The sequence below is a fragment of the Rhinolophus sinicus genome, chromosome 2 (genome assembly GCF_057876585.1).
Source record: "Rhinolophus sinicus isolate RSI-liver-muscle chromosome 2, RSI-T2T, whole genome shotgun sequence".
In the NCBI taxonomy this organism is placed as follows: Eukaryota; Metazoa; Chordata; class Mammalia; order Chiroptera; family Rhinolophidae; genus Rhinolophus; species Rhinolophus sinicus.
Genome location: NC_142502.1, coordinates 107,914,978 through 107,940,038, shown reverse-complemented (window position 1 = coordinate 107,940,038; position 25,061 = coordinate 107,914,978). Strand labels below are relative to the sequence as shown.

Genomic DNA, 25,061 nt, shown 5'->3' with positions numbered 1-25,061 from the left:
AACATCCCAACACGGCGTCGAGACCCGGGGGTGAGAACTGCCGAGGTGTCCACTGCCTACTAGAGCCTTTACATACATGACGGGACTTCAGGAAAACAGTGAGGAACAAGGAGACGGCGGCGAGTGGGGAGTTCAGGTCACGAGACCAGCACTCACTGTAGGAGGAGATGTCGATTTCCTCGGGCAGCTCGCTAATATTGACCTCAAAGCGGTCCTGCACGTCATTCAGGATCTTGGCATCGTTCTCATCGGACACAAACGTGATGGCCAAACCCTTGGTGCCAAACCGGCCTGCTCTGGCCACCTGGAGGACGACAGAGGGGAGGACTAGAAGACCCCAAAGATGGAGACCCCTGAAAGGAGGGCTGAGGGTGGAAGGCACGGGACACGCAGGTGTTTCCCACCGGGCCTACCCGGTGCAGGTAGGTGTCGGAATCCTCGGGCATGTCGTAGTTGAAGGCAATGTTGACCCGCTCGATGTCCATGCCTCGGCCAAACAGGTTGGTGGCCACAAGAATCCGTCGTTGAAAATCTTTAAACTGCTGATACCGAGAAAGCCTTTGTGAGAAAGGAAATTAGAAAAATGTTGCGAGTCTCTCCTCTCAATGGTCTCCTTTCCTCCCAAAGACACAGCACAGCCCCTCCCCAGCTCACCGCTCCTCCTGGGGCATCCCGCGGTGGATGGCGATAGCCGGGAAGTTCTGCTCCACCAGGAGCTGCGCCAGGGCGATGCAGCGCTGCACGGACTTCACAAAGATCACCACCTGTGCGTGGGCGCGTGCGTGCATGTGAGCGCATGTATGTGCAAGGGTGCATGTGCGCACGTGTGGCGTGTTGGGGGGTGTCCGTGTAGGTGAGAGGTTGTGTGAGTTTTCAGTAATTACACTCTTCTAAAGGAATTCCTTAGTCCCTGTCATATTTTTCGTCTTCTGCTCTAAATGTAACTTGACCTTAATTCTACAAAGCAGTTTTTAGTGCAAATGAACCACATAACAGGGTAAAGAGATAGAACACTTCTCAGTAAAAAGCACAAGAAACAAATTTAAGAACCTAACAGGATCAAGATATTTCAGGACTTTTACAACTTTATCAAAACCCTTTAAAGATTTTACTTCTTTGAGGTTTATTTTATGTGCTGAAGTTTTCACTTATTGAGTACCTGTCTGCCAATGATGGAACAGAAAAGCAATTCCCACCTTGCTCGTTCTCAGCTCTAAGACATTTATATTATTTTTAAAATCTCACTGAAGAGTTTCTCCACCATTCTCTCACATCACAGCTGTGGTTCCCTTAATAACAGGGCAGTAAATACAGGTTTCTGCTATAGCTGGAGACACGCTCAACCCTCTGCTGGACCCTGAACAACTGACCTGGTTGAACTCAAGGACATCCAGAAGGTCAAAGAGCTTCCGGTTCTTCTCGTTGTCCTTCAGTTTCACGTAGTACTGCTGCAACCCATGCAGCGTCAGCTTCGTCTCATCATCCACGAAGATCTCCATTGGCTGGGGGGGAGGGGGAGGGGTGGGGGACGGGAGGAGGGCAGAGTGGGGGGGTTAAACCTGGGGGGGGTGGAGGAAGTTGATCTCCAATACACCCCATGGGGGGATGGGGAGGAGAAAGAAGATTGAAAACTTCACCGCACCCCCCAAAACACCCACATTTTAATATGATCTCTTCCACATTAGATCTAATTTCCTTCCTATCAGTGGAGTTCTAAGACTGCCCAACTGAAAATTGTCACGGGTAAGGAACTTTGAGGGAGGAAAAGGAGCAGTGAAACCACCCAATGGCAAGACGCCATGCCTCAAATGGAGGTGGTGACGGAAAAAACAATGGGAGAAGATTCTCAAAGAGAGTATGAGCCAAACACCTGGGAAATGACTGGAAATACTGACTCGAGGTCTGAGTAACTCCGTCAGAGTGGGTGTTAAGAATATGGGGGAGGGGCCAAGGGCTGCTCCATTCAGAATTCTCTCACCCAGAAGGACCTTACCTACGTTAAAAAGGGAATGCTACTACGTGCATAATCAAAATGCCATGAGAAGCAAAAATTACTCAAGATGAGTAACAACTTGCCCTTGACCACAAGGAAATAGTTTAGATGAGACTGGTCTCTGAACTAAGAATCAAACCATCTACAGTGTTACATGGAAGGTGGTAAGAAATTCAGAGGTACAGATATGCTTTTGTCTTTTTTAAAAAACCAAAACACACGACCCTTGAAGGGAAGGTAGCATAAAGAGACAGACGCTGACAAAAGGCCCAACTCCAGAGCCAAGTCTCCGAGCACTCTTCACTAACTTGGGAACATAGTGAACCTCAAGACCCAGGCTCCAGGATTTCGAGAAAGGACGTGCGTGCCACGGGAGACAGCCAGAAGCCGATCGCGGAAGGCGGGCTTTCCAAAAAGGAGTCCCACGGCCTCCTTCCAATCTAACTGTAGCCCAAACACAGCGAGGGGTTATCAGCCCATGAAAGCAGAGCAGGGAGGTAAACGACATGCTCCACCGCTTATACGACGGGCCCACCTAGCCCCAAACCCTAACACCCACCTGGTCACACCCAAGTGGAGCTCCTCACTTTTATCTTTCCTATACCCCTCTCCCGAGTATTAAAAAGAAAAAAATCTATCACCCCATTCAGGACACCCCTCCCCACCCAACACATATGGGGGAAAGGAGGAGCACGGCACGCCTTGGGTTCAGGAAAAAAACCGGGAACGGAAAAAGAGGCTGGTTTGGTCCTCAGCTTCCTGGTCACGTTTCCTGCGGCCTCCGCTGCCGCCATCCACCGCCGGGTGCTGTCCGCATTCCCCCGTCGCGCCACGGTGCTTCTCTGCTGCCGGCTCACATCAACCGAGGTTCCAGGAGTGCGAGGAGGTGCGGGTGGGAAGGAGTAGGGGATCGGGGACTGAGGTGCCAAAGGCCCCCACCCCTGGAGGTGGGGAGGGAGCAGATTCATTTGTGCTGTTTGCTCTTCTTATGGACATGCCCTGCCATCTGTCTGTCCCTCTCTCGCTCTCCTGCCACCGGGAGGTTATGAGTTTGGGGGGGCAGAAGGCTCCAGTTGTACGCTTGATGCCACCGTGAGGGTGCGTGGCTGTAGGGGATACGCAGGAGACGATGGGTGGGGAGTAGGGCAAAAAATTCTGCCCTCCCCCAAAAGGGAGAAGAGGTTCAAAAATGCCGATTAAAAAAAAAGTCGAACACTACCCGCTCTCACGTTAACCCGACCAAGTCTTCCGGAATTTCCCTGGCACCCGCGCAGACCCTAACACTAGCTGGCTCTGCCTCTGTGTGTCTTCAAGGAGTCATCACTCCCAGATGGGCACGTGCCCCCTTCTTGGCGCTTGAAGGACCAGGGAGTCTGGAGGAAGCGGGCACGGAAGGGGAGGAGGCAGTGGGCAGGGAGTGGAGGAAGAGAAGGTAGAGGGTATTTACGTCTTGCATGAACTTGCGGCACACAGGGCGGATGACTTTGCTCAAGGTAGCACTGAACATCATGACCTGCTTCTCGTGGGGGGTCATGCGGAATATTTCCTGCACGTCCCGACGCATGTCTGCAAGAAAAGGAAAACAACTGTAAGGCAAAAGAAGCCTGTGTCATGAGCCAAGACCAGAAACAGGTTTCCCACTGAGGTGAAGACTGACATAAATGAGGAAGCACGAGGCATTTCAAGGAAAAATTCGGCCTCGGGGCTCTATTTGCTCCAACCTCCATGAAATCACATCTACAGTAATAACACGATAGAGCAATGAATCACATTCCAGCTGTGTTTTAACCAGGCAAGAAATACGATGAAACCCCAAAGCCCACAGCTGTGAAAGGGGATAAAGCCCACTACAGAGGTGCCCAAGGCAAGACCTTTGAAAAACACTTTACAGGGCCCTTCTCCCTCCTCCTCTCTCCCCACGCCCCAGCTGTTCGAGTCCCTTCCATGCTTCCTCTGGATCACTTTCCTATCCAATCAGGCTAATGACATTTCTACCTGGAGGCCACCTTATAGCTAGAATAGCCCAAGATCATCTGGAATGACTCGTCCCTAAGACTATGTCCTTCACCAAAGTTGAGTTCTTACAGAAAATTGTCCTTAACCCCACTTAGCACACCAGAATAGTCAGCCACAAACTCCAGCCACACTCTCCCCATTAGTCCTAGAACTGAAGCCTGGAGGTGCATTCGGCTACAAAGTCTCCTACTATATGCTGTGCTGAGGACGGCAGGAGGGCGGCCGTCTCCTCCTTCAGTTTACTGCCCCCAGTGACACCCAGTACAGGCCTCTATAAGGAAAAGGGCAGTAGTGTAACTGATGTCCGCCATCAGCAGAGACCCTCCTCTCAAAGACAAGAAACATCCAGCACAGAAGGGAGGACACCCTTCTCCCTGCGCACCAAGGCTGCTTCCACAGCGTAACACAGACCAAACAGGGAAGGCAGAGCCATCAGTCATGGGTGATAGATTAAGAGTCGTCCCAGCACGAAAGTGCTCCTATATGAAATAAACATCATTTGGCTCCAAAAGGCAACTCCCAGATCACCAGCGCACCCGGCGCTGCCACTCACCGAGCTGTTCAAGCATCTTATCACATTCATCCAAGATAAAGTGTTTAATGTGTTTGAGGTTGAGGCTCTTATTTCGAGCCAGGGCCAGGATGCGGCCAGGGGTCCCCACGACAATATGCGGGCAGTTCTTCTTCAGCACCTCTTCATCTTTCTTGATAGACAGACCACCAAAAAACACGGCGACCTGCCAACCAGGAGAAAAGTGTCTCTCGGTGAAGCAGTGATTCCCATCTTCCCACAGTTCCCATCCTTTCAGTAGATCTAAGCCAATTCTTAGAACATTTCAGAGCTAAAAAGAACATCAGAGATCATCTAATCTAAAATTATTATAGCCCCGAACACTGAAACCAAGAAACAAAAATGACTTGCCCAAAGTTACATGGCTAATCTGGACATTCAGTTCTCTGACTTAACCTAACAATGCTCCTTCCCATGACTCTAAGGCCAGGCTTCACTGTAAGAATGAGCAGAGCGAATCACTGAAGTGTCAAGTACCACCAAAAACGTTCATGGAGGGGCGGCCGGATGACTCAGTTGTTAGAGCCCGAGCTCTGAACAACAGGGTTGCCGGTTCGATTCCCACAAGGGCCAGTGAGATGCGCCCTCCACAAGATTGAAGGACTATGACTTGGAACTCATGGGCCTGGAGAAACACACAGTTCCCCAATATTCCCCAATATTCCCCAATAAAATTTCAAAAAGAAAAAAAAAAGTTCATGGAACATCAAGTTTTCCTAACTCACCCCAGAGTTTTAAAATCCTCTGCACAAACCCTATGAAGTCACTGATTCGGGCTAAATGTATTACTCCACGTTAAAACCATTAGGGGAATAGTTGTTGAGGATCTGGGACTTAGTGCAGAATTAAATAACACCAAAAACTGCTTTCTAGTTTCAAGGGAGGGGAAATCCATCAAAGGATATTTACACAATGTGCTAAAATGCAAGGCAAACTAAAGCTTCTCCAAAATTAGAATATAGCAAACATCTCTGAGGTTATAATGCAAATCCAGATAAGCCTTAGAACGTACATCTCTCGTACACACAAGTCTGCAGGAACTTACTGCCTATTACCCGAGTGAGGTTCCTGTGCAGGTGTTTAGTATCTGTGGGACACGAAGACAGCTGGTCTACAAGTCTCCGGCTCCCCACACCCGCAGACTCTCCCAGGTCTCTTTACCCTGGCTTACCTTGACATTGGGCATGTACTTAGAGAAGCGCTCATACTCCTTGCTGATCTGAAAAGCCAATTCCCGAGTGTGACACATCACCAGCACAGACACCTTGAGGGGGAAATAGATGGAAACAGATAGTGTATCTGCCTTCACTATCCCCTCTGAGGTAGTAATTGTCACAAAAGCACACCTGGCAGATCACATAGGACTTCAATTCTGAGGTCTAAATCATTAACTCCAGGATTACTATGACATATTCCCCATGGTCCTCGATCAAGGGTGACAGAGGTCATCTTAGCAACCAGCGCTCACAGCTCTGAACGCGTCACGCAGCTGAGACAAAAACACCCTGCCCAAACATTCCTAACCACGATGCCCTCCCAGCAGCCTCCCCAACTGTACCTGCCCAGTAACTGGCTCCAGCTGTTGCAACGTGGCCAGCACAAACACCGCTGTCTTTCCCATGCCAGACTTGGCCTGGCAGAGGACATCCATTCCCAGGATGGCCTGCGGGATGCACTCATGCTGGACTAGAAGCAGGAAAAAAAATAAATTAGGCTTCGTCTCCAAATAACCTTTTCCACCATGCCAAACCCATTTCTCACCACCCAATTCTTAAGTGGTCCTTGTCAACTTCCAGACCCTTTCTACCTCGCTGCTCCCTCAGTCAATCAAATTCATCTCAGGCCCTGCCCTCCTAGTTCTCGCTTTAGCCTCCTCCAAGTCCAGCCCCCGCCCCGATCCTAATAACCAACAGTTCACCTTGGTTATTAGGTTGTTTGGCTCCTGACTCTGTCCCTATTTCCCTTAATCTTAAACAACCCATAACATATGAGTGCCTGCCACAGGCCATTTTTCCTACTTAGGCTGCCATGCTTTGGGTCATGTAACCCTACAACCTTGGACTAAATGAAAGACTTGGTACCTGACCCAGAAGCCAGCCATCTTTAGACCAGCAATAAAGGTTTCCAGAGACCAGAACTGGCCTGGCACAGAAGAGGAGGGCTAAAGGTACAACGAGCTCCTCTCCTGAAATTTAATATCACAAGTCAAAGTGATAAAACTAAACACTATCAGACAAGAAAAAAAGCACAAATGGCAGGCCTCCCAGTTGCGTTTGGATCACTAGCACCTTCATGCTGTCATGAATAAAAGACCAGCCTACATAAACTTCTTCTTGCACTAAAATAATGTTTGGTACTTCTGGTACTTCCTTATTTTCTGCTCTATCCGAAATACAAATCTGTGCCACTGAAGAACCATGAACACACGTGTTTCTAGTATCTTTAGAGCGCATAATGAGTACTCTAAGCCCAAGAGAAAATTTACCTTCTGATGGGTGCTCAAAGCCACAGTCAACGATGGCCCGGAGCAACTCTGGCTTGAGCAGGAAGTCACGGAAGCCAGAGCTATGGATGGAGACGTAGGAGCCCTTAACATCCTTCTTGGCAGGGGCCTCAGCCCCATCTCCCCCAGCTGCTGTCTCCACCTCATCATCTTCATAGTCCAAGAGCTCGTTGTCCACATCGTTCTCTGCCATAACTGGGCCGGCAGGGGGAGAAGGGGAGGGGTCTCTGGGGGGCTCAGCAGGATGAGTGAAAACAAGGAAGGAAAATGGGGGCTTGAGAAACAGGAGACACTAATTTCTGACAGAAGAGCTAAGAAAGAAAAAAACAGAAAAAGACTTGTCAGTCATGACCAAAGCCTTCATCACCTCTTTTCTATCCCCACATCCTTCCCACTTTCCCTAAACTATGAAACCTTCACCTGGAAATAAAAGTAACAACAACAAAAAACATAAAAGCAAAGTTAATACAGGAAATAGGAAAAGTGGTTCCAAGAGAGGTGGTTAGGGCACAGGTTCCCAACAAGATTAGCATCAGAGTAGGAGAAACCAGAAAGTGGGAAGGGAAAGACCAGCTTATAAATTCTGATACGTAAGCAACAATAGTGAGGAGAAAGAATAATGACAAGCAGAATATAACCAATGACTTACAGGAGTCATGACTTACTAAGATGAAGACAAGTCCTGAAAAATCCTCAAAGGAACACCTGTGCTTTCCCTATAATTTCAAGGTGTCAACCCCTAACGTAGCAGCCATCAGTCAAGGGTGATAGATTAAGGTCATCATTGCGCAGCGCTCACTTCTCAAAATGAAAACATCATGTGGCTGCCATTCACCTCCCACAGCTCACCAGCCCCCCACTCCTCATAACCTCCTTCTGGGGCTTGAAGAATCTACGTAATTAATGGCGGGGCGAGGACAGAGAAATGGCTCAGTCGTTAAAAGTATTCAGAAAGTACTAACTGGAAGATCGCTCCGGCTTTAACACAATATTCACCAAACGGCCTCACGTCACCACTGCGTTACTCCTCGGTAAGACTCCTTTCCAAACACACACACTGACACGACTCGAAAACATTTGGAAAGCGTTCCCAATAAAGGTGGGCAAGACGAGGTAAGAAAAGTCCAACTAGGCCCGTAAGCCGGCTCTTCCCATCCCCACCGCAGCCCGACAAGACCCAAAAATGAACCAGGATAAGAAAAGGCCCGCCCTCCGCAAACGCCCAGGACCAGAGGAGGCCTAGCGCCGCCTCTCATCGTCTGCAGGGCCTCCAGTATCCGAGAAGCTCACGAGAGGAACCAAGAGCAAAAGGAACACAATGGCGCCGAGGCCACCATCTTGTATCGGGCCACTTTTAGCTTCCCTACCTCCCCCCAGGAGCTCTTTGCTCTCGAAAAGGATGAGGGTGATGAAAATGATGACCCAACTAGGCCCCAGCGACCAGACCATAGCCTGTGGAAGGAGTATCAGGAGCCCATGCGATAGGATGGCTTCAACGAAACGCAGATGGAAATGGATGGTACCAAAGGCCAAACCATACCTGAGCAAGGCGAACGCGTATGGCGGCAGCAGCAGCGACGAAGGAGGGAAATCTGCCTTCACTTCCGGTTCCCGGCTTCCCTCTACCCCGGCCTCCCGCCTTCTTGGTTGCCAGCGCGCATGCGCAAGGACCGGGAAGAAAGACCGTCCACGGTGCTGTAGTTCCGCGCACTCCGGAGTTGCCTTTAGAAAACGCCTGTCTGAAATTTTTTTTAAACGCCACTTCCAACTCCTCCACTACTGTTAGAAACAAAACGCATTAAGGAAACCAGCATCCCCTTGCACTGATATCTTTCTTCTTTTGTCCTGCTGTTCTCCACGCCCCTCACTTCTTTTATATTCTTGCCACGCAGGTCTTGTCTCTGGGCACCCCTAAAGGGAGGGATGAGGCTGGAGGGGACTGCGCGTTCCCACGGGGTCCTTCGCGCGGTAGTCAAGGTGACCTGGGGGCGTCCGCGCTGGAGCTAGGGAACGTCCGGCCACAGCTGAGCGAAGGGAGTGATCAGTGCTCGGGGTCCTGCCCGTACCCTTTCCCAGCCTTGGGGACCATGGCCCGGCATTTTCCAAAAAATAATGTTGGCCGATGTAGCGGATGCCCCAAGGGCCCTACGCTGGTGCACAGGGGCTGCCAGTCATGGTGTTCTGAATCCACTGAGCGGGAGACAGGTCTAGATTCTGCTCTAAGTGTTAAATGATAGGGCTTGAGGGTTATGCAACATTCCATAATATTGTTAATGCGACCAGAATGTTCTTAGCCCCGCTCCCAGCAGCTCTATTGTTCAACTTGGATTTTTTCCTGAATGAGACTTTTGATACCCCCGTCTTTAATAATGCTACAGAAGTCAGGTCTGATGTCTGCTGCTTAATAAAAACGACCACAAACATTTGACCCTTTACCTGCTATCACACTTAACCATTTAACACTAAGGAGTGGGTACCATTATTCCCATTCAATAGACAAGCACAGACTTAGGGAATAAAGCAACGTGTCCAAAGTAATAAGAGCTAGTAAGGTGACAGAGCCAGGATGTAGACACCTCTTCTCTATTGTATCCTGCCTCTGCTTAGAGTCTGGTCAATAAACGCACCGCGCGTTACCTCATTGGTCCAAGTCCTTGGGGAAGCAGGCTTGTTTTCTGTGGCCAAAAGAAATACAGTAAATGACCCAAGGATGGTGTCCTAGAAGGGCAGTTTTTCCAACCTTAAGTATTGATTTATTCAACAGTATTTATCCTCCCTACTCTGCCCCAAATGCTATCTCAGGATCTGGGGACACAGCAGTGAACAGCCCTGTCATCACAGAGTTCACATAACAGGGGAGACAACACACAAACATAAACATGTCAAGTAGTAATAAGTGCTTTGAAGAAAAATAAAGCAAGGTGATAAAGAAGAAACACTCGAATAAGCATTGCTAGGACGGTCACTTCAAAGAGAGTGGAAGGCCACTAAGAGAGTGGCCATCTCCTGCCTCAGTTCTCCGAGTTGCTATTAAGTTGCTAACCTGTTGCTAAACTCAGTTCAAGGCTGAGTCATAAATATTCAGAAACAATAATAGCTAGGGCCAGCCCGGTGGCTTAGGTGTTGGGAGCGCCACGACCAGGACACCAGTTCGATTCCCACATGGGTCAGTGTGCTGCGCCCTCTATAGTTAAGATTGTGAACAACAGCTCTTCCTGGAGCTGGGCTGCCGCGAGGGGCCGGCAGCTGGCTGGCAAGAGCTGCTGAGCTGCCATGGGGTACCATTTGCTGTCGCAGGCTACTGTGTGCTGCTATGAGTGGCCAGCAGCCATCGTGAGCTACCGGCTGCACTCTCACCGACCAACTGCCTCAGCTGCATGGGGGGAAGTGCAAGGCTCATAACACCAGCATGAGCCCAGGAGCTGTGTCCTACACAACTAGACTGAGCAACAACGGCTTGAACTGGAGGTGAGGGCGGGGAGGCGGAAGAAAGGGGGGGGAAACAAACAGAAAAGAAAAAAAGAAAACAACTACTGCTGCATTGACACATTTGGACTTTACTTCCTCCTTGTAGTTTTCACCTCCATCATTTGGAACTAACCAATCCTGTTAACCTAGCCAGCAATCCTTTATTTGTATTGAAGAATTGCACTTTGTGGTTTTTGCCTTTATAAAACCTACCTTTCTTTGTTCTCTCAGAGAGCAGTTTGAGTTGTTACCTGAATCTGCATCTATCAGAGTGGAGTGCAGTCCTTTTGCTCAAAAAAATGCCTTTTGTTCTTTATTACAGTTTGAGCCTCTTCTTTGGTTAACAACGGTAGGGACAGAGTGCTTGTTCCCACACCCCAGGTTTTCTGTACAGTTGCCATCTGTAGTCAAGTTCCCAAACCAGGAATCACTATATGTCTCACTTTCGAGAAATAATAATGTATCATTTCTGTTTCTTCAACAAGTTTCAAAGGACAGTCATTTTGGGTGTTTGGGGAATATGTAAACAAGACACAAGAGAGTGACTGAAAATGAGAAATAAGGAAGTAAAAGGAGGCGCTTCAACCCATCAATTGATTTGCCCATAGCGATTTTATTGACACTTTCTTATTGTTACAAAGGAAATCCATGCATATGAGGGGACACAGCATCACTTCAGATCTCAGGAAGCAGTAATCATCTAATGGGTCTTTGGGGAAATAAATAAAGGGAGCAATCCAACAAAAGAAAGACCAACTTAAGAGACAAAAGAGAGGCTAAGAAATGCAACATCTTCCTGGAATCACAGTAGATCATCATTTCATTTTTTCAGAGATCATAAGGTCTCTGGGAAAAGAGAAGTGGGAAGAACCAATTCTTCTGAACCAATTACTAGGGTCACAGAATGAATGAGTAAAATTAGAGAACAGACAGAAGTGAGGAAATAGCTGTGTTTAGGTTTTGGCACGTGGGCAGGGGGTGGTAATTATATCACAGGGTTTCCATTAATTGGATCACAGCTACTACGCGCCAGAAACCATACTAGGCTCTTTATGGAATAATTCCTAATCATTACAACAATGTGAAAAGGTAGATATTATTATTCCAGCCTCACAGAGGGACAGTGAGGCTACAGGTTAAGTAGCTTGTCCTGGTTGCACAGCCAACAAATGGCAGGGTCAGGAGAAGGACCCAAGTCTGCAAAGCTCTGGAGTCAGGATGTTTTCTACATCCCTATGTCTTCATGCTACAAATTTCACAGAGGGGTTGGGTGAGGGTAACTTGGGTGTTTACAAGGTCCTGTGAAAGTTAAAAAATAAATAAATAAGGAGATTCAGGTCTGAGTAGAATGCCTATAAATTTCACAGGAGAATTATTGGGTCCTGCCTCCTAGAATTTCTAGGGAATGGAAAGGAGAGTGGGACTTTTATGGTGGGAGGTGATTCTGATTTGGAGACTTCTTTGAGAGAGGGAACTGGCAGTAGGAGTCAGGCCCCAGGGTGGGTCCTAGGCAGCAATCCGGTAGTTGGGGTGGACCTGGGGCCTGACGTCGCAGACCATGCCAAGAAGCTGGGCCAGGACACGTTCACGGTTTTTCTGCTGGGAGCTCTGCATGCCCTGCACCTGGCGCCTTGTAGCCTGCTCCACTTCGGTGGACAGGTTCCCCTGGGAGCCCATGGCCTAGGGTGGGGGTGGGGGGAAGGGGGGGGAAAGAGAAAGAAACAGAAACAGAGAAAGGGTCCAGGCATGTGGAGGGAAAGATCCTGGAGCAAGGCCACCCCCATCCCACAGAAATACCCAGACACCAAAGAGGGCAACACAATCCCCTCTCATCTAAGACCTGACGTTCAATTTCATCCTAAAACAGACTGTACAATCCCCACCATCTCACTACCTATGACCATTGAACTCTGCCTTCCACCCCAAATGTCATCATCCTTCATACAGACTGTGGCAATTCTCCTACAAGATGTACAAGTCCTTCAAAACGCCCAGATTTTCTTACATACCACAAAGCTTGAGCAATGTCATCATCCCCACTAGGACCCCCTTCTGTCCTTTACCACCTTACTTTCTTGTAGAATCACCCTGCACACACCTCACCAGATGCACCCCCACTTGGATCCTGGGGTGCCATCCCAACCCCCCCACACACACACTCACGGCCTGTTGCTTGCTCTGGAATTCCTGCTCTCGCTCTCTGCGGTACTGCTCCACTTCCATCTGTGCTTCCTCCTTTGCTTGCTTCAGACGCCGGGCCTTCCCTGGAGGCAAAAGGACAGGGGGTGGGGGTGAACTCCCCCACAAAATGTGACAGTAGCGGTCAGTCCTTTCCAGAAAGTTATTCTGCCTTCTCTCAGCCAACCAGGCGCTAGATTCTAACATCCACCCATTTCTTCCCTCCTATTCAGCCACCCCAGGCCCCCAACCCTCCCTCCATCAGTCTTGGGTTTTCCTAAGGACTCAAATGTTTGCTGTCCACCCACTCCCAATTTCCTTTCCAGACTCCTAAGGGAGGGAGAAGGAGACTCACTCTTTCTGGCATCTGCCACCTTCTCAGCCGCCCGTTTCTCGGCTTGCAGGAGCTGCTGGATACCCTGCGATTGACTGGCCATTTCTGTCGTTACGGCCGATGCTGTTTCCGATGCTACCAAGATACCAAATGGCGCCCACCCCACCCCCACCGCTTACTGCTCCTCCTTTTCCAGTTCGTTGCTGCAGTCTTCCACTACCCCTGGGTCTTAGTGCTCCCCTTTTCGATCAGCCTCCTGCACCGGGTGTCTCCCCCAAACTGATCCTCCCAATCAATGATGGCTGGTGGCTGATGCTCCTCTCCCACCTCTCACTCCTGCAGTGCCCAGAAGGACCGCTTGGGGGCAGCAGAGACCAGGCCCAAAGCTGCCCGCAAAAGGCAAACGGCGAAGCAGGTGCCGGGCTTTTCCAGTCGGAAGGTCTACGGTAGCAGTCGGGGCAGGGGCGAAGAGAAGAGGAATATTTGGGAGAGGAGACAAAGAGGGGTTGAGGATGGGATGAGAAGGTAAGGAAGTCATCAATGCGGGGTGCGTTGGGAAAAGAGTATGCTGGGCTTCTCTTAGTTCTTCCAACGTCTCTTCCCTTCTTTTCTTTCTCCCTCTCGTTTCCGTCTCTTTTTCTACATCTTTCCCAAGTCCAAATCTCTGCATTTATCTCACTTGCCTTATCCTACGGCTGTTTCCTTATATGTTTTCAGGCCTCTACTTTCTCTTTTTTGATTCACTGTCCTTGGCATCACTGCGGTTTTTTTTTTTTTTCATTTTCACTGTGATTGTTACCGTGTCTTTATCTCCCGTTCTCTCTCTTTCTCATCTTTTCGTCTCTCACTGAACCATTCCTCTCCTCCCAGTTGGGGGAGGCGGGGATAACCCTCCAAATCTCCCTCCTTTCTTCTCGTCCTTGCCTCTGCTCCTGTTCCTCGTGTATCCTCCAGTCTTCCGGTTTCAGACGGATCCTTTATCTTAAGTTCTCTAATTTCCCGGGCCGAGGCCAGACCGCGGGAGCAACCCCCGCCCCGCCTCCTCGGGGAGGAACGACATCCGGTAACGCCCCCAGTTCATTTCCGCCCTTTACCTCCGTCTCGGCGTTCGCCGTTTCCGTCAGCCTAGAGTGTCTCCGCCTTCCTACCTTCATTCCTCCGAGTGTCCTAAACACAGGCTTCGGATCCACTGCTCTGGGGGTATTTAGGGGGGCGGGGGGGACAGGTCTGATGAGTAACCCCTCCCCCAAGGTCCCAGAGGGAGAAGCCTCTACATCTGTCTGCCGGGTACATTATATTCAATTCCTAGATCATTATTTGAAATTATCCATGACTTTTTTAAATTCAAAGTTCTGTTGATAAAAGATTCCCCATCAGTCTCTATTCGTCTTTATCCAAGTCCTTTATATTTAAAATTGGGCTAAGGAGCTGTATAGTGGTCATTTATCCTTTTCTCAAATTTTACATTAAAAAATTAAATCTGTGACCCCAGCACCCCTCAAAATGTTTTCAACCCTATCATCTGGTAAGGGATGAGGGTTAGGACAGGCCTCATCTCTTGCTAAGGATGTAAGAAACGGGAACCCAAGGGAGGAACAGAGGGAATATCAGCGATGGAGGGAGAGGAACTGGCCAAGGCTGGGGTCCTGACTGATGCTTTTTTTTCCCTTCAGCCCAAGAGTTCCATGGCCTCCACTTCCCGCCGCCAACGCCGAGAGCGTCGCTTCCGTCGTTACTTGTCTGCAGGTCGGCTGGTCCGGGCCCAGGCCCTCCTCCAGCGACATCCAGGCCTTGATGTAGATGCTGGGCAGCCCCCGCCACTGCACCGGGCCTGTGCCCGCCACAATGCCCCCGCCTTGTGCCTGCTTCTTCGGCTTGGGGCTGACCCTGCCCACCAAGACCGCCACGGGGACACGGCGCTGCACGCTGCTGCCCGCCAGGGCCCTGATGGTGAGTCTGCCTGGTGGGGAACAAGGCCATGAGCAACTGACGGGGTCTGAGATGAAGGCCAGCAGTTGAAAACTAAGCTAGTTATTTGGTCATGGGACTTAGGGAGGTAGTCGACCAAGTTGGTGTGTGGCTATCGTTTGTGCCCTTACATTACTGAGCTACCACTGTCTGAAGAGCCCAACCTTCCAAAAACAGCAACTGGTCTTCAAATTTCATATCTTTCTAGATTAGTAGCTACTTTATCTCTTACTGGTTGTTTGCCTGTAGGGCAAAAAGTAGCATAGAGGGTAGGCTCTGGAGTTACCGTAGATTGCCTGATTAAATCCCAGCTCCACATTTAATAGCTGGGTATTCCTGGGCAAGTCACCAAGCTTCTGCGAGGCGTGGTTTGCCCACATGCAAAATTAAATAATAACAACCTTTGCTATGTGTTAGGCACTTCTCACAAACTAACTCATGTCACCCTCACAACAACCCTATGAGCTTATAAGTACTGATATTACCCCCCGTTTCCCAGGTGAAGAAACAGCACAGAGAAGCTAAGTAATTTGCCAAAGTGGCAGAGCAGGGATTATAACCCAGATAGCTTACCTAGAGCACCCATTCTCTTAGCAAGCGTGATCCTGTGTGATACTTTAGAGAATTAGCAGTGCCTGTGCTCAAAGCACCCACGCTGTGATGTGTTTCAAGAACCAGCTAAAACAGCCACACCTGGCCGTGGTAAGTACTCAGTACAGGCTGCCCCTTATTCCTGTTTTATCAACAGTTCCGTACTCCCTTACCCACAATTCCGAAACTCGAAAACACATTTTTTATCCGTCTGCCACCAAACTCATTTGGTGATGGAACCTAACCCAAACTAAAGTGAGGCTATCTGTGATTTGCTTTTATCCTGATGTCAGTGTTCAGACACTTCACTGCAGAAACATTCCTGTGTGTGGTTACTGGGGCTGCCCAGGTCCTCCTGGGCTACCCGATACACAGTGTATGTACTTTGAGATCAGCTCTATCAAATCCCAAAACTTCTGAGTCCTGAAAAACATTGGAGGGTTTCAAGTGGAGCCCTGTTGGTACTATAGTGACAGTGGAGGCAGGTATAACCCTCCTTAGGAAAATAAAAGGTGAGACCTTTCCCCTTCTGGAGAGTTCCCTTCTAGAGTGAGAACATTAGAAGAGACTCTCTAGGTTGGGATGAACAACCTTTAGTCAATTAGATTGCTGCTATTACCGTTCCCCAGCTCCGCAACTGTACATAGGAACCCAAACCCTCCCCAAGATAGTAAAAAAAATCCCCTTTTCTTTAGTTCCCCTTAACATAAGCGAGGTAGGCTGGCACACTTGGATTTTTTTTAACTTAAAAGCAGAGAGGAGATTTACAAAGTGCAAGCATCTAATTCAACAACTGACATTGTAGTTAGCAAGATCAGAGTACCCTGAGGCAGACCTCAGCGCTCACCTACATTCCAGCCCTGGGCTTACCAGGCTCTGTGACAGGCATGTGCAGGTTACCCTCGCTGAACCTGATTTCCCTCTAAAATGGAAGTTGTAGCCAGTAAACAAGGCAAGCACTTGGTGCAGTTTGGCACTAACTAGATGATAAGTAGTGATATTTTTATTCTTATGTTATTCAATCAATGCTATTTCAATAATAAAAACGTCCCTCATAATATGGTTAGAGCTTCCTTCATTGTATTGAATTCTAAGAAGCATGCTAGATTGATATTATCTCACAGACGAGGAAAGCAGGACCTAGGAGGTTCAGGAACTTGCTGATACCTCCCTGCTGACAGTTCATTGTCTTCCAAGGGGGTCCGCACTCAGGTCACTCCCAAGCCCTGTGCCCTCTTAGGCCTTCCTTTCTCCTGGTCTCTGGCAGCCCTGCCACCAGGTGGCCTTCTAACTCCTTGGTAGAAAGGCCATCTCCTTCAGTTGCCAGCTGCTTCAGAAACCACTAACCCTTAAAATGCAAATATTTTCTTTGAACAGATGATCTAGGATCCCCTGAGGAGGGAGCAGTCCCCTCAGCTCCCAGGTTAGGCCTGAGGGATTTGTCAGTTCCTTCTAGTTTGGCTGGGCTGTTGGCACACCCGGTGAGATGCCCGTGTGTGACCCCTCCTTTGTACAGTCAGTAACTTCTCATGGGGACTGGTCTTAGATGTCAGAGACCCCTGTGTAAAAACACTTTAGTCAGACAAGGACCATTCTCTACATACAGCGAGAATTAGTGAACACTAAGAAACGGGCTCATTTTCTCAGTCTTCACAAAAAGAATCAAGTCCAAAGCCAGCTTGGTATTTTTTTAATGTAACATTCACTGCACTTGTGCTCTGTGCCAGCACAGTACCAGACACGTACCATCCATTACCCACTTTGATCTGCACGGCAGACGTAGGCTGTGGCCCCGTTTTCCAGGTGACTGAGCCATCCGGTCTGTGTTCCATTTGCCTTTCCAACCTTACCTCCCACGGCACACCCACAGATCTGCGGCTCCAGCTACGTGCTCTGTCTTCAGTGACCCTGTCTTCAAGCCTGCCTGTCCCTTGCCTGTTGCCTTCCCTTCTGCCTGATATCCACTTTGCGAAGTTACCATCCCTTCCCAGCCCAACTAAGCCCCACCTCCCAGAAGCCTTCTCTGACCACCTGTCCTCTGTTACCTTTTCTTCTCTGCACCTGCCTCAGTCAGTTGTCACTCAATAGAAGCTGATATTGATGTTTTTAAGAAGTGTTGTAAAAGTTAGTGTGAACGTCCCTTAAAGGCAGAAATCATCTCATGGGGAGGGGAAGAGCAGTGCTTCCATCACTAAGACAAAGTACATGTTTACTCCACAAAATATTTTTTCATATTTATTTTTCCCAATATAGAAGTACAACATACCTATTAAAGAACATTGGGAAAAGTTGATCTATACTGCTAAATTGATCATAAGGTTGGCATTTCAAATCACTGAAGGGAGGTGAACTATTTAATATGGGAACATTTTGTTCACCCGAGAAAAATAGAGTCCTCCCTCACACCCGACCTAAAAGTAAATTACAGCAGATTAAATACCTAAATATGACAGGAAGGGTGCATACCAAATTCATGAGAGGGGTTCCCCTAGGGGGAATAAAACTTGGAAGGCAGTATCAAAGAAATCTTTGGCTTATCTATTACGGCTTTATTTCTTTAAAATAAAATGATGTAAAAATTACAATATATTAACTTACACTGTGGTAGGAATAGGGGTGCTCATTGTACATTACTTTGTACTTTTTTGAAGTTTTTAGATTTCTAAAAATAAAAATACAGCAGAAAAAACACAAAGGAATATTTTTATAATCTTGTAGTGACAAGCCTTCCTAAAAATGAAATGAAGTCAAAGCTATAAAAGCTACTGATACAGATTTAACTACATAAAAAAATACTTTAAATGGGAGAAAATATTTACAGTAAATATAAACGACACAAAGGGTTGATATCTATGCTATATAAGGAGCTTTCATATCTACATATATTAATATAATTTCCAGGGGGAAAGTAGACAAAGAACATGAACAAGTCATTCCCACGAAACATAAAGAGCCAACAGGCATATGAAGAAAAAAATTTCATAATTAAAATCATTTTTTTAATCTATCAGATGGGCAAATTAAAAGGTTGGTGAGACTCAATTTTGGTAAAGGATGACACAGGCACTCGTATTCTTGGGAGGGGTGTATGTTGGCACAAACTTGAGAGCAGTTTGGCAAATCGCTCATGTTCTTTGACTGAGAAATTCCACTTCTAAGAATCTACCCCACAGAAACACTGTAGAGTCCAAAAGACATATGTGTGAAGCTGAACATTTTTGGAAACAAAGTCTGTTGGTTGAGGGTAGGGAGATTTGTTTGTTTCATACACACAGTGGAACACTACGCAGTCATAAAAAATCATGAGGTAGACTGTATACTCCTGTGGAAAGATATAAATGAGATGTTAAGGGAAAAAAGCAAGTTGCCAAACAATACGTATAGTATGGTCACATATCTCTGAAAAAAATGATCTCATATGCATTTACCGAGACAGGACTGGAAGGGACCAGAGCAAAACTGTTAACAGTGATTAAATTTATTCTCATTCTTTCAAAAGAAAGGAAAATTTCATGTTAGTTTTATCCCTTTCACATTAAAATATCAAATAAGATTAGGGGAAAGCCACCCGTAATCCAAACACCCAGAGGCTAGAATTTTACTCGTTTTCTTCCAGTCTGTTTTTTTCAGCCATAGGATTTGGACTCTTTTTTTTACATAGTTGCAGTCAGATCCCGTGTACAGTTTTGTAGTAAGCTTTTTACACACACAAACATTTTTATTGTCTATTTATTCTGAACCATATTTTATTATGTTTTATAGTGCAAAGCCTTACTCCTTAAAACCTATGAACTTGAAAACTTCCCGTGTAAGTCTGAGTACCACTCACCCTCACACCTGCCATGAACCCTGGTAGAGAGTAAGCAGTTGAAAGACAGGACCAAGTTACTTGCTGGGTGGGACAAGTTGGGAGGGCTTGTGCCAGGTCACATGGTACTAAAGAGAAGTGTCCCCTCCCTTCGTCCTGATGTGGTTGGGTTGGGTGGCACTCAGGTGTGCCAGGATATGGATGGGGGGCAGTGAGCCTTGGCCAGACAAGGGTGGGCCCATTCTGTCTTCCTGCCTTCCTGGCAATGACAGGATCATCCTTCCCTTGTCCCATCCTTTTGCCCTATAGCCAGTACTTTCTGGTACCACGATAAAGATTTAAGGACTGCTGGCCCGGCCCATTTCCTCCTACCCTGGGGGAGAAAGTAGGTCTACAGGAAGAGAGGGTGCCTTGGTGGGTGGGCATGACCAGGAGGAAGGTGGTGGGTTGGCCTTGAAGTGAGTAGCATGGCACTCAGCTGACAATGTAGCAGAGGTAGTGAGGTCAGGGCAGGAAGAGGGGAGCTCAGCAACGTCAGGCCCTCTTCTGTTTCCCCAGCCTCTTGTCCACCAGCCCCTGGGTGGGACCCTCTGGCTCAGCCCCTCTCTCCCCCCAGGTCAGCAGTTATTTGGAAAGTCCTTCTACTACTGGGAACATTCCTGTAGTTCAAACTCATTGCTGATCTGGAGTGTCTATCTCCCCCACCCACTCCCAGCATGCCCTGGGTAAGGCTAGCTGAGGGAAATTCCCCCTGAAAATATTTATTTTATGCAATTTATTGAAAAGTGATATAAAAAGATTCCTATTATATGTTTGTGTATTTATAACGGTGCAGAGTAGAATGTTCAGATATTTTACCAATCTGAAGTATACTTTTGGGTGAGAAATACAGTAAGAGGTACAAAGTAACAATAATTCTAAGCCAAAAATGGCATGCATAGTCAAGAGCTTTTTGCCGTTGCCCTGGGTGGCTGGAGGCAGCCAGAAAATGTCATTTGACATAGTAGAAGTCCCAGGACACTAAAACAGTTTGAGGGGACACAGGTCAGAACATTTTAACTACCACACTTACCGTGCATGTGGTAAACTATCAGTACTTGTCAGTGGCAGTGGTTTCCTAATACCCAGGAGGCATCCATTGGGCAGCCTTGTCATTGCTCTAAGACCAAGGGAGTGAGTGACCCGCAGGATTCAAGATGGCGCCCGCCAGGGACTGGGAGCCCCAGCTAACTCCTGCTCACTGCTCTCCCACCTGCAGCCTACACGGACTTCTTCCTGCCACTGCTGAGTCGCTGTCCGTCTGCCATGGGAATCAAGAACAAGGATGGGGAGACCCCTGGGCAGATTCTGGGCTGGGGACCCCCCTGGGATTCTGCTGATGAGGAGGAAGAAGATGAGGCCTCCAGGGAGCGCGAATGGAGGCAGAAGCTGCAGGGAGAGCTGGAAGACGAGTGGCAGGAGGTCATTGGAAGGTTTGAAGGTGAGGAAACCATTCCTATCCATAGCTGCCCTCCCTGTAGGCTGCTTTTCCTACACCCACCACACGAATGCTGCCACCGCTTCTCTTGCCCGGTCCCCTCCTCGCGGCCTCTCCCCGAACACCCTGTCATGCCCTCCCAAACAGACGACGCTTCCCAAGAGGCCCAGGAACCCGAGTCCTTCGCAGCCTGGTCAGATCGCCTGGCCCGCGAACATGCCCAGAAGCGCCAGCAGCAGCAGCATGGAGCAGGGGGAGCCTGCCGACCCCCACGGGCTGAGGGCTCCAGTCACAGCTGGCGGCAGCAGGAGGAGGAGCAGCGCCTCTTTCGAGAGCGAGCCCGGGCCAAGGAGGAGGAACTGCGTGAGAGCCGAGCCAGGAGGGAGCAGGAGGCTCCCGCGGACCCAGGGCTGGAGCCCAGGGCGGGGCCCAGGGCAGAGCCCCCCAGAGGAGCAGCCAGGGGCAGCCTCTGGCGCTTTGGCGATGTGCCCTGGCCCTGCCCTGGGGGAGGGGACCCGGAAGCCATGGCTGCAGCCCTGGTGGCCCGAGGCCCCCCCTTGGAGGAGCAGGGGGCTCTGAGGAGGTACTTGAGAGTCCAGCAGGTTCGCTGGCATCCTGACCGTTTCCTACAGCGCTTCCGAAGCCAGATTGAGACCTGGGAGTTGGGCCGCGTTATGGGAGCCGTGACAGCCCTTTCACAGGCCCTGAATCGCCATGCAGAGGCCCTCAAGTGACCTCAGGGACAGGGTGAGAAAGGCGGGGAATGCAGCCTTGGGGCAGGGAAGTAGGAAGGGCAGGGTCCAGATGGGGAAGATGAAGACGACAAGGGGACCCACTGCCCTGCAGAGGATATGCAGTGGGAGTGAAACGTGTGATGAGCGGGGTGGGGAGGGAAGGACCAGCCACCACCACTGCTCCTTTCCTAGTAAGACCTGCCACTTCCTAATAAGACCTGGTTCCTCAGCTCCCGGCGTCTCCTCTGCCTTTTTCCATTGCTGTGGTTTTCATCACCCATGACATCTCCTTTCCCGCCCCGCCTGCCAGAACCCACAGCTCCTACACACCTGTGACAAGCACGCACACTGCTGTGTGCCCTCAGCAGCCCCCGCTAGCCACGAAGGCCCAGTTTGCCCTCTAGTCTCTCTCCCTACGCTGGGCTCCCCTCCATTCTGCAATCTGTGGCTGGAGAGAGAAATGTGAACAGAGGCAAAAAAGGGAACAAAACCAGTTTCCCTCCCCGCCCCACTCCCCTGTCAGAACCACATCCTCCTCCGCACTTAACACCCCCTTCCCCCAACACAGGGCTTTCCCTTTGCTGAGTCACTGAATGATCTGAGTTGGGGGCAGCTGGAGCTGGGGGGCCACAGGAGGTTGTGGGAGGTCAGGGGTGGAAGCAGAATGGATGCAGCAAGAGCCCTGTGGGGGAGTAGAATCTCGGTTGCTAAAATTAGGAGCAGGGGAAGTAGGCGGAAAGGGCCAAATTATGTAACCTGGGTTGTATGTTCTTGGGCAACCAGAGATCCACACCCGAGGCCATCGCTCCTCTCTAGCTTCTCAGTCCTCTCTCTCCTCCAGGGCCCTGAGGCATAGAGCGAAGAAATAAAATGGAGTCACTATAGTTGAGCAGCTAAATGACTAAAACCAAGTAGATTGAGGTATGAAGACACAATTCTATCGTTGTTTTAACTAGCTTGGGAACATATACTTTGAATCTTCCAGTCCTGTGTCAATGCCTGGGCGTACAGCGCCCTCCAGATAACCCTGATTACCCTCGAAGGACTCCATATACGTTCACCTGACATCCATTAACCAGACCACCTGGCAAACCGTCATCCAGACTGCCCGGCATCTGACTGATACCGTCCTGGACCAATCCAGAGGCTAAGGACGCAGGACTGATTATTCTCAAGAATGCACTTTTTACTATAAGAACTCTTAACCTTTCTTTGGAACACTTTGGGTTTTTGCCTAGTGTGATTTCAGTTGGCAAACCCTAAAACCCTTGAATAAATCTTTATCATTTATTTCTAACCAAAGCCTCTAGACTCTTTTCCAGTTCATTCCACAGCCCCAATTCTGAGCTCCCTCCATCCAGCATGGCCCCCATCCCAAACCTGTGTTTCATCTCCAGGCAGCCAGGCCTGGCCTTCCAGGTAAACATCTTTTTCTGAGTGGTGGAGGGAGAGGCTCTGGGGTTCCTACTGAGGACGGAAGGATGCCACCCCACTATTCATACTCAGTGCTCACACTCCAACACCGGGGCCCGGGATAGGAAGTAGTGGGTAGCAGCAAACCCCACTGCCATCCCCCAAGGCACAACAGGGAACTTGGAGAAAAGAAAGGGCAGGACTGAAAGTATAGGCAAGAGGTGGCATGTGCAGTCTGCACATGTCTACATCAGAGAAGCTTACGAATCAGAAACCTATTTTTCAGGTGTGGAGCCCCGGTCTACACAGGAGAACCCCAGGAGTGGAGGTGGAGGGCATTGGAGAACGGGGGTGGGGGGTAGCCTCTGGAAGCACAGGAACGTGGGGTGAGCATGAGCCCCTCAGAGAAGACAGAAAGCTGAGGCCCGAGGCCTCCAAGGACCAGCCAGATGTTCAGGGGGCAGGAGGAAGAAGGGCTGGTGAGAAAGATCCTGTGAGAGGAAGCTGCTGTGATTCAGAGAAGAGGCTGAGCTCTGAACAACTCAGGCGTCCTGTTCCTCTAACAGGCCAGAGGTTTCGGAAGTGGCATGCAAAGGGCTCAGGTTTGGAGTGCGAGAGGGTTGGGGCTATGATCCCTAAGCTGGAGGTTGACAGGTCAGCAGCAGAAAACTTGGGTGTCCAGATTTGCTCCTCCAGCCAGATTTTTCTCTGATTTTTAAGCACATCACTTCCCCTTTGCAAGAGTTTCATAAAGCCAAAGCAAAATAAGCCGTGATACCTGGCCCCCCAGACCTCCCTCTTTTCATCGTCTCTCCCTGGTGTCTGGCCCCCAGCCCTGTTGGGGGTTCCCCTGAGATGAGGGCTGTTCACTTTCTCTGACCACATGGTTTCCGCTTCTGTGTCTCTTGTTTCCTAGGCTGATAAAAATACTGAGCCCTAGAGGCCCCAGCTTCCTCTGACCCCCTGGGGCCAGGCAGCAGGCATCCTGTCCACCACAGTGGGGGCAGGGAGGGGGCCCAGGGATCCCCAAGGGGTGACTCAGTGCCTACCATGAAACACTGGGGAGGTAGTAGGTGCGTATCTGCTCTCTAGAGCTGGAGCGAGGAATCCGTTCTCAGCGACACAGGGTTGGGAAGGAGACTGAGGAGATGGAAGAGGATCAGTGCAGGGATTAGAGACCGGGCAGGTCTGGGTTAACTTAGGAAAAGGACCCTGAGGGACTCTGTTCAGTGCAGTTCAACCAAGCATCAAGTAGCCCAAAGATAAATAGATAAATTCAAACTTTGCTTCAAGTTTCCAGTCCCATAGGAGAAGCAGGCCCATTCCCAAGTAACCATGCTGAGAGAAGGTTAGAGCGGCGCAGCGGGTACTGAAGAGGGGAGATGGGTTCCATCTGTAGGCACCAGGGCCTCTTGGGGGGGGGGGGGCGGGCGTTGGAGCTCGCGCTGACCAATGGGCAGGATTTCTGTGAGCGGAGGTGGATGGAGGGCTCCGCAGGTAACTGAAATGGCTTGAGCAGAGGCGGGGAGTGTCCCAAGGTGGATGAAGAGGTGTAAGTGAGCATCTGCTGACGGAAGGACCATGGAATGCAAAGGTAATGTCACCCGTGTGCAGTGGCACTGTGACAACTGTGAAGAGCGAGAACAGGAGAACACCGCAGGAGTACAGACACAGAACGAGGAAGAAAACTATGTTTTGAACACCTACTATGTGTTCACCATGTCAAGCTCCTTTCCTAACATCAGCAACCCTGCCAACAACTGTCCAAAAGGTGGGGGGTGGGTCTCCATTGTACAGATGAGGAAACCGAGGGTCATAAATGTCCTGTAACTTCCTTAAGGCCACACAGCTAGGCAGTAATGGAATCAGCATTAAGCTCTCAGTCCAAAACTTGTGTACTTTCTACTTAGTGTCCAATAACTCCAAATGGCATTAAAAGAGGGAAGCGACTTTATAAACTCTGAGAGGGTAAGTCAGGACGCGGCGACTGATTGGGGGTGAGAGTGA

General features: G+C 49.3%; 3 protein-coding genes and 2 non-coding genes across 9 annotated transcripts; 1 reads left to right on the top strand and 4 right to left on the bottom strand.

Annotated features, from left to right (window-relative positions):
- Positions 1-210: 210 nt before the first annotated feature.
- Positions 211-8,777, bottom strand: DDX39B (DExD-box helicase 39B). Its single transcript, XM_019715551.3, is given in 11 exon segments — positions 211-264; positions 266-304; positions 414-558; positions 655-764; positions 1,371-1,502; positions 3,441-3,559; positions 4,563-4,746; positions 5,752-5,844; positions 6,139-6,266; positions 7,066-7,394; positions 8,624-8,777. Coding segments are annotated over 10 exon segments (1,200 nt in total). The 5' UTR covers positions 7,277-7,394; positions 8,624-8,777; the 3' UTR covers positions 211-225.
- LOC141571962 (small nucleolar RNA SNORD83) lies at positions 4,437-4,513 on the bottom strand. The gene has a single exon (XR_012496996.1). It is a non-coding gene; the product is annotated as a small nucleolar RNA SNORD83 (small nucleolar RNA).
- On the bottom strand, positions 7,833-7,908 carry LOC141571961 (small nucleolar RNA SNORD83). Its single transcript, XR_012496995.1, has one exon. It is a non-coding gene; the product is annotated as a small nucleolar RNA SNORD83 (small nucleolar RNA).
- Positions 8,778-11,144: 2,367 nt separating the features above from the next.
- ATP6V1G2 (ATPase H+ transporting V1 subunit G2) lies at positions 11,145-13,382 on the bottom strand. The gene is made up of 3 exons (XM_019715560.3): positions 13,085-13,382; positions 12,715-12,815; positions 11,145-12,231 (listed from the first exon to the last, which is right to left on the bottom strand). Exons 1-3 carry the CDS (start codon positions 13,164-13,166, stop codon positions 12,058-12,060), a joined length of 357 nt encoding a protein of 118 aa, XP_019571119.1. The 5' UTR covers positions 13,167-13,382; the 3' UTR covers positions 11,145-12,057.
- A 67-nt stretch (positions 13,383-13,449) lies between these two features.
- Positions 13,450-22,943, top strand: NFKBIL1 (NFKB inhibitor like 1). Of its 5 annotated transcripts, none has more exons than XM_074332660.1 (5): positions 13,450-13,588; positions 14,737-15,013; positions 20,689-20,910; positions 21,055-21,654; positions 22,627-22,943. In XM_074332660.1, exons 2-4 carry the CDS (start codon positions 14,749-14,751, stop codon positions 21,639-21,641), a joined length of 1,074 nt encoding a protein of 357 aa, XP_074188761.1. In that variant the 5' UTR covers positions 13,450-13,588; positions 14,737-14,748; the 3' UTR covers positions 21,642-21,654; positions 22,627-22,943. The 5 variants fall into 5 exon arrangements, with proteins under 5 accessions (XP_074188761.1, XP_019571118.1, XP_019571117.1 ...); XM_019715557.3 differs by lacking the exon at positions 13,450-13,588 and adding an exon at positions 14,209-14,350; XM_019715559.3 differs by having other exon boundaries at positions 21,055-22,943.
- The last annotated feature ends 2,118 nt before the right edge of the window (positions 22,944-25,061 follow it).